This window comes from Barbus barbus (assembly GCF_936440315.1).
Source record: "Barbus barbus genome assembly, chromosome: 11".
In the NCBI taxonomy this organism is placed as follows: domain Eukaryota; kingdom Metazoa; phylum Chordata; class Actinopteri; order Cypriniformes; family Cyprinidae; genus Barbus; species Barbus barbus.
The window spans coordinates 22,318,847-22,327,749 of record NC_136739.1 but is presented as its reverse complement, the minus strand read 5'-3'; the positions used below and the strand labels follow the sequence as shown (position 1 = coordinate 22,327,749).

Here is an 8,903-nt window from a genome sequence, read left to right as displayed (position 1 = left end):
CAGAGGCTCACCGATGCACTCTCACAGCATCAGCATGGCAGATCTGCGAGTTCCCATGTGTGCGTCTCAACTCACCCACAACCACCTCCAAAGGACACGCTGACATTGATCGTTAACATAATTACAATTTCTACTTTTAAATACACTTTAGACACATGTAGACCTTGCATGCGTAATTGGTCATATGCAAAAAAAATAAAAATAAAGAAATAAAGAAATAAAAATGCAAAAGAACGGGAGAAATTAAGAAAAGCTTTGTTTAACAGACAATGTTGTAGCCTAAATTAAAAAGAAAGATAGAAATGTATAACATCTTTGTTACATGGAATGATGGAAATTTACTGAAATTAAAAATGAACAAGGAAAGAAAGGAATGGGTGGTCTATATTACCACAGAAACAAATACATTTGGCTTGTCTCTGTAGTGAAGAGGAAATATGTTTAAAGTGTCCCTTTTCCAAATTAATTTTAATCACTTTTTAATCACAGTTTAACCACATCTCACATATTTATACAAATTTTATTATTCAACTATTTGTAAAATAACAGTACATCTTGCTATAAGTTAATATTAAATGATGCAATAAAGTAATAATAAATAAAGCTGTATAACATACCGAAAGACCAAAATGCCATGACTGCTTCTGTACTTACTATGTTACGGGTCACATATGAGTGTAAAAAGCAGATGAAACACTATTAAAACACACACACACACACACACACACACACACACAGTTTATATATATATATATATAAAAGCAATTTTACAAAAAAAGGGAAAATTTGTATATTTTGATATTTTTGACAATGTTACAGATTTTGATTCCGTTACCAAAAATGATATGGTTTTACTGAGATCTAAAAGAAATGATCCGAAAACAATAAAAGGGCTTAAATGAAATACCCTATATGGAAAGAGTGAGAGCAAGTCTGTTAACTAACACCGTTGAGCAGTAAATAGAAACGGATGTTTTTGTGAGCATGGTGTCTGGGAAAAATTACCCGTTCACAAAGTGCCTGTAATTTCAATTATGTCTCCTGCACTACCATCTGCTGGTTTTGTGTGTCAATGCACCACAGCTGGGATACACATCCAGTTAGATCAGCTATGCAAACATTCCCTTCCCCTTGCATGTCAGTTAATTTTCCAGCAATGACTCCTAAACTGTGCTAATGTCACATCTGCCATTTTGTTACAACCTAACTTGTAAAATTCTGAGGAAGAGGATAAGAGTCCAAAGTGCAATAAAGGTGTGGTAGACACAGGTACAGAAGCAAAACAGTTTCAGTGAGCACACAGGAAGCCAAGAGATAAGGATATATATAAAAAATCTATATGAAAATCTACCGGAGAACCACCATCTATTGCAGTGTGATTGGAAAACGACAAAATGACCAACTGGAAGCTGATTTTCTGCAGCCTGTGTTTAATATCAGGTGAGGTGGTCGGTTTCTTATTCACAATGATCACAGCAGACATTATGTTAGATAAATTAGTTTGTGTCAGTGATTTGTTTTATTTTTTCCAGTTGCTCTATATGTAATATTTGTTAAAGGATATGTTTTTAAGTATTAATGTTCTTGATGTTTTCACAAGGGCTACAAAATGGCGGATTTTTCAGCCACTTATTTCATTCATTCATTTACATAAATACACTGCATCAGCAGAATTATGCATTCTTAAATACTGTAATGGATTAATATAAAAGAATTGAATAAATTGTATCATTCAATAAAATAATATTTATCAGCATGTGTAATAATATAACCACACCGAGTTTACTGATAAACTAAAGTTGTGATGTGTTATACTGTAAGTGAGAATATTTTCAAATGTAGAAAAGAATTTTACTCAATATTGTCAGATCATTCCCTTTTCTTTTATGTTTCCCTTTTATCTTAAAATAATTTTTAGATTCTGTCATGTTTTTTGAAACCTTTGTGAAATATTATTAAATCTTGCATTTAAAAAATCATTCAGCATTTACAATTTTGCATTTTGAAAATGATATTCACGAAGTTCTCTCTCTTTGCCTCATAGTGATGTCAGCTAGTTTTGGACTGGAAGTGACAATGAGTCAAGCTACCATGGAGGCTGCCAGGGGTGATGATGTCACCCTTACATGCAATTTTAAACCTAAAATTGAACAAAATGAGCTTATCGTTATAACATGGATTGGTGATGCTGATGAGATATCTGGGGAGAAAGTAAGCCAGAAAAACTTCAACTGTCTACCAAAACACCATTAACCATGATTAGTGTAAAAACAATAACTTTCACAATAAAGCCATTAAATTGTTCTTTGTTTTGGCCTCATAGGTCAGTTTCGGTAATTATTACTCCAATGGTAAAGTAGACATTGGACCAGACTATCAAGGCAAAGCCTTGATAGAAACTGACCTTACTGCAAAAACATCAAAATTGACACTAAAACAAGTCACTCTTAAAGAAAGCAGAAGAATTCGATGTTATGTTCAGATTCCTGGAGACATTGAAGGCAAAACAGCTGACACTACTTTTCTTTTGGTTCAGGGTAAGATCTTTGGCACTATGTTTCAAAAGAAAAGTCTGTATATCTTTACACGGTGAGACAAATCCTTCTCAAATGTTGAATGAATATTGACTTTTTTTTGTTTACAGTTGCCCCATCACAACCCATTTGTAAGGTAGTAGGCACAGCAGAATACGGACACAATATTAGCTTAACCTGTGTCTCTGAGGAGGGCTCACCTACACCAACATACAAATGGGAGAGATATAATGTCCAAAATGTACCTCAAGCATTTGCTCTCAAAACCACCGAAAGTAAGTTCTGTCTCTCCTTCAATTGACTAGAGTAATTACATATGTTGTCACTCTATTTAAACATTATTTTGTATAACAGAGGATGGAGTTCTGTCTTTGGTCAATGTGTCCATGGAGACATCAGGTTTCTATATTTGCCTGTCAAGCAACAAGGTCGGATCAGCCAAATGTAACATGACATTGTCCGTAATGCCCTGTGAGTATTGTCACATTTGCCTGCTTTCTTTCTTTTTTAGGTGATTTAAGGTGATAATTTATTTTATTCAGATTACCAGTTATTTTATCATGTATTGATATTAACGGTCTTGATATTATAGCTTAATGTCAATATGACAATTGACCTGATTTACTGTATAAACTCTTATCAGCAGTGTTGGGTAAGTTACAAAGTAATCCACTACAAATGACTAATTACTTCTTTAAAATTGTAATTTGATTACATTACTGATGACCGTATTTAAAAAGTAATCAGATTACTAATTACTTTACTTTCAAGTTTACTTTACTTTTCAAGTTATCAAACCTTAAAAATACACTACAAATAGTTCTTTCATTAATTTTAAATTGACAGAAAAAAATAAGTAGGCCTATTATTTGTATACCCTGATTCACTCCCAATATCAACAAAACTTTTCTTTCTTTCTTTTTGGTTTTGTAAAATAAAGAAAACAAATAAGGTGCGCTTTCTGCATTCTCAGTCTCCGTAAATATCTTCCTGAAACAAGTCACTAGAATGAACGAAAATTACATGAGAAATACAGTATATAAAGCTTGAAGTGTCTATTATTAAATGAAGTAGCCTAAGTCATGGCGAAAACAAATATCCTCTGATAAAATAATCCATATGAAACCAACATGAGGTCTTTCCCGTCTGAGCTCAGCTATAATGTAATCCTGCCCACATGCGCGCTATAAAATAATCATCCACGTGAAACCTTTCATTGCATGTTGTAGGACTCTCATTTTAGCTCGCATTCACCGGTGATTTATTAAAGGGCATACTGACAAAACATGATTTTTACTTAATATTTTTTAACACTGCATTTGTAACTTAAGTAACGTAATTTTATTGACATAAGTAACTGTAATCAAATTACAGAAATTTAAAATGTAACTCATTACTTTACTGCATTACCAGGAAAAATAGGCTAGTTAGATTACTGTAATGCCTTACTGAGTAATGCCTTATAGCCAACTCTGCTTATCAGTTTATGTTACTCCAAAACACTCTCACAAAAATTTGTAGCTATTATATGTTTTGGTGAGTTTCAGTGGTGGACCTTCATGCGTACCATTTGGGTTAACTGTTATTTTGATATGTGCAAGTATCCTAACTATCCTAAAATGTTTAATGTGTGAAATATTGAACTGACTGATTTTCATTTCCATGTCTTTCTGTTTTTACAGCCTCTATGAATCTTGCTACAATAGGTATTGTGGCTGGTTGTATTGCTGGAGTTGCAGTGCTCATAATAGTCATCATCTTCTGCTGCCGCAAACGGAAACAGAAACCAAAAGACTATGAAATGGAGTAGGTCTCCATTTATGCTCTCAAACTAATAGATGAAGTGATTGTTGGTTTTTGGGTGGTAGGTCCTGGTTGTTAGGATGTGTTTTTTACCCATCTGTATGTTTGATTATTGCCTCAGGAATCCAGTGGTGGAATACCATGACAAACCAACACTAGGAAATACTGAGGACGGGAATACAGACATCATGGCGATCACTGAAGAGGGAACTGACAAAGCTTGCATTGATGACCTCAAAAATCACTATGACGACCGCAGAGGTAGTCCTGATGACCTCAAAGATCGCTATGATGACCGCAGAGGTAGTCGTGATGACCTCAAAGATCGCTATGACGACCGCAGAGGTAGTCGTGATGACCTCAAATATCGCTATGACGACCGCAGAGGTAGTCGTGATGACCTCAGAGATCACTATGACGAACGCAGAGGTAGTCGTGATGACCTAAGAGATCGCTATGACGACCGCAGAGGTAGTCGTGATGACCTCAGAGATCGCTATGACGAACGCAGAGGTAGTCGTGATGACCTCAGAGATCGCTATGACGAACGCAGAGGTAGTCGTGATGACCTCAGAGATCGCTATGACGAACGCAGAGGTAGTCGTGATGACCTCAGAGATCGCTATGATGACCAAAGAGATAGCTATAGATAAAATCAGGATGGTATGCTGTGTTTTTTTGTTCTGCAGTTGTTTAAACATATGTTGTAGCTACTATATTGTTCTGTTGTTTTATAATATTTTTCCCTGTTTTGATAATTAAATCAAATTGTGCTGTATACCAATGAATCATCCTTTTGATTTCCTTTTTTATTTGATTTTACAGGATTTTAATTGAATTTTATATACAGCAAAAAAAGTGGTTTTGTTATGTCTGTTAGCTAAAGTAATTGACATTTCTATTCGGACTGTTCTTCTGAATCATGGATGGATGGATGTACAACTTACATTGCACTGCTGGTTATACTCTGTATAATTGTGTATGTGACAAATAAAAATCTTGAATCTTGTATTCATTTATTTTTATAGGCAGGGGTTCACATGTAAATACACACTAATGTAAACTGCCCTCTTAAGGACATTTTTGTACATTACATGGCTGGAACTAATACAGGTGCTGGTCATAAAATCAGAATATCATGAAAAAGTTGATTTATTTCAGTAATACCATTCAAAAAGTGAAACTTGTATATTAGATTCATTCATTACACACAGACTGATATATTTCAAATGTTTATTTACTTTAATTTTGATGATTATAACTGACAACTAATGAAAGTCCCAAATTCAGTATCTCAGAAAATTAGAATATCAATTAAGACCAATGCAAAAAAAAATATTTTTTAGAAATGTTGGCCAACTGAAAAGTATGAACATGAAAAGTATGAGCATGGACAGCACTCAATATTTAGTTGGGGCTCCTTTGGCCTGGATTACTGCAGCAATGCGGCATGGCATGGAGTCGATCAGTCTGTGGCACTGCTCAGGTGTTATGAGAGCCCATGTTGCTCTGATAGTGGCCTTCAGCTCTTCTGAATTGTTGGGTCTGGCGTATTGCATCTTCCTCTTCACAATACCCCATAGGTTTTCTATGGGGTTAAGGTCAGGCGAGTTTGCTGGCCAATCAAGAACAGGGATACCATGGTCCTTAAACCAGGTACTGGTAGCTTTGGCAGTGTGTGCAGTTGCCAAGTCCTGTTGGAAAATGAAATCTGCATCTCCATAAAGTTGGTCAGCACCAGGAAGCATGAAGTGCTTTAAAACTTACTGGGAGACGGCTGCGTTGACCTTGGACCTCAGAAAACACAATGGACCAACACCAGCAGATGACATGGCACCCCAAACCATCAATGACTGTAGAAACTTTACACTGGACCTCAAGCAACGAGGATTATGTACCTCTCCTCTCTTCCTCCAGACTCTGGGACCTTGATTTCCAAAGGAAATGCAAAATGTACTTTCATCAAAGAACATAACTTTGGACCACTCAGCAGCAGTCCAGTCAAGACGCTTCTGACGCTGTCTCTTGTTCAAGAGTGGCTTGACACAAGGAATGCGACAGCTGAAACCCATGTCTTGCATACATCTGTGCGTGGTGGTTCTTGAAGCACTGACTCCAGCTGCAGTCCACTCTTTGTGAATCTCCCCCACATTTTTGAATGGGTTTTTTTCACAATCCTCTCCAGGGTGCGGTTATCCTTATTGCTTGTACACTTTTTTCTACCACATCTTGTCCTTCCCTTCGCCTCTCTATTAATCTCCATCTTCACACAGATCTTCAATAGATCACTGGAGCTGTGTGAAGTCCCCTCATGCTTCAAACGCTCCACCATCATCCCCGTCCCAAAGAAACACAAAATTACTGGACTTAATGACTACAGACCTGTGGCACTAACGTCTGTAGCCATGAAATCATTCGAAAGACTGGTTCTGGCTCATCTGAAGGACATCACTGGACCCTTACTGGACCCCCTGCAGTTTGCCTACAGAGCAAACAGGTCTGTGGATGATGCAGTCAACATGGGACTGCACTTCATGCTGCAGCATCTGGACAGACCAGGGACTTATGTGAGGATCCTGTTTGTGGACTTCAGCTCTGCTTTTAACACCATTATCCCGGAAACCCTTCAAAATAAACTAACTCAGCTCTCCGTCCCCACCTCCGTCTGCCAGTGGATCAACAGCTTCCTGACAGACAGACAGCAGTTAGTAAAGCTTGGCAAATTCACATCCAGCACTCGAACCATCAGCACTGGAGCTCCTCAGGGCTGCGTACTCTCCCCACTGCTCTTCTCCCTCTACACCAACGACTGCACATCTAAAGACCCCTCTGTCAAGCTCCTGAAGTTTGCAGATGACACCACACTGATCGGCCTCATCCAGGACGGTGACGAGTCTGGTTACAGACAGGAGGTTAAGGAGCTGGCTGTCTGGTGCAGTCTCAACAACCTGGAGCTTAACACGCTCAAAACGGTGGAGATGATCGTGGACTTCAGGAGAAACCCCCCTGCACTCCCCCCACTCACCATCATGAACAGCACCGTGACTGCAGTGGAGTCATTCAGATTCCTGGGCACCACCATCTCTCAGGACCTGAAGTGGGATATTCACATTGACTCCATTGTCAGGAAGGCCCAGCAGAGGTTGTACTTTCTTCGCCAGCTGAGGAAGTTCAACCTGCCACAGGACTTACTGAAACAGTTCTACTCTGCCATCATTGAATCCATCCTCTGCACCTCAATAACTGTCTGGTTCAGCTCAGCTACCAAATCTGACCTCAGAAGACTACGGAGGGTAGTCCGGACTGCTGAGCGAATCATTGGTACAACCCTCCCCACTCTCCAAGAACTGTACTTATCCAGAGTGAGCAAAAAGGCTGGTAAAATCACTCTGGACCCCTCACATCCAGCACACAACCTCTTTGAACTTTTACCATCTGGTCGACGCTACAGAGCTCTGAGCACCAGAACGACCAGACACAGGAACAGTTTCTTCCCTCAGTCAATACATCTCATGAACACTCAATAAATAAACGTAGAACACACAACTAATACATTATCCATTCACCACACTCACTTATTTTATTTTCTCATTTCTAATTTGCACATACTTGACCTGTACATACATAGTCGCCTATATTATATATTATATATTGTGTATTTTCTTTTTTTTTTTTGCTGCTTTGTACATTGGTCATTGGCTATTTCCTGTTATTTGTTTCATTACCTGTGTCCTGTCCTGTTACTGTCCTTCTGTTGCACTGTGGAGCTTCTGTCACTACAACAAATTCCTTGTATGTGTAAACATACTTGGCCAATAAAGCTCATTCTGATTCTGATTCTGATTCTGATTCTGAATGTGCTTGGACACAGAGCTCTGTGAACAGCCAGCCTCTTTAGCAATGACCTTTTGTGTCTTGCCCTCCTTGTGCAAGGTGTCAATGGTCGTCTTTTGGACAACTGTCAAGTCAGCAGTCTTCCCCATGATTGTGTAGCCTACAGAACTAGACTGAGAAACCATTTAAAGGCTTTTGCAGGTGTTTTGAGTTAATTAGCTGATTAGAGTGTGGCACCAAGGGTCTTCAATATTGAAAATTTTCACAATATTCTAATTTTCTGAGATACTGAATTTGGGACTTTCATTAGTTGTCAGTTATAATCATCAGAATTAAAGGAAATAAACATTTGAAATATATCAGTCTGTGTGTAATGAATGAATCTAATATACAAGTTTCACTTTTTGAATGGTATTACTGAAATAAATCAACTTTTTCATGATATTCTAATTTTATGACCAGCACCTGTAGATGTTGCACACATGCCTGCTTTTCATAGTCTAATTAAAAGGTGATTCGACCAAGCCTACTTAGCCTACTTAATAGCCTACTAATTGGGAAGTCATGGCCTAGTGGTTAGAGAGTTGGACTCGTAATTGCGAGTTCGAGTCTCGGGCCAGCAGGGATTGTAGGTGGGGGGAGTGAATGTCCAGCACTCTCTCCACCCTCAATACCACGAGGTGCCCTTGAACAACTGCTCCCGGCCGCCGCAGCATAAATGCTCCGCTGCTC

General features: G+C 38.3%; 1 protein-coding gene across 1 annotated transcript; it reads left to right on the top strand.

The window, feature by feature from the left end:
* Positions 1-1,394: 1,394 nt before the first annotated feature.
* On the top strand, positions 1,395-4,990 carry LOC306877430 (cell surface A33 antigen-like; the record flags this gene model as incomplete). The annotated part of the gene is made up of 7 exons (XM_079429205.1): positions 1,395-1,440; positions 2,045-2,211; positions 2,324-2,537; positions 2,645-2,809; positions 2,889-3,005; positions 4,217-4,340; positions 4,459-4,990. The coding sequence occupies 7 exons, from the start codon at positions 1,395-1,397 to the stop codon at positions 4,988-4,990; spliced, it is 1,365 nt and encodes a 454-aa protein (XP_079285331.1).
* Positions 4,991-8,903: the final 3,913 nt, after the last annotated feature.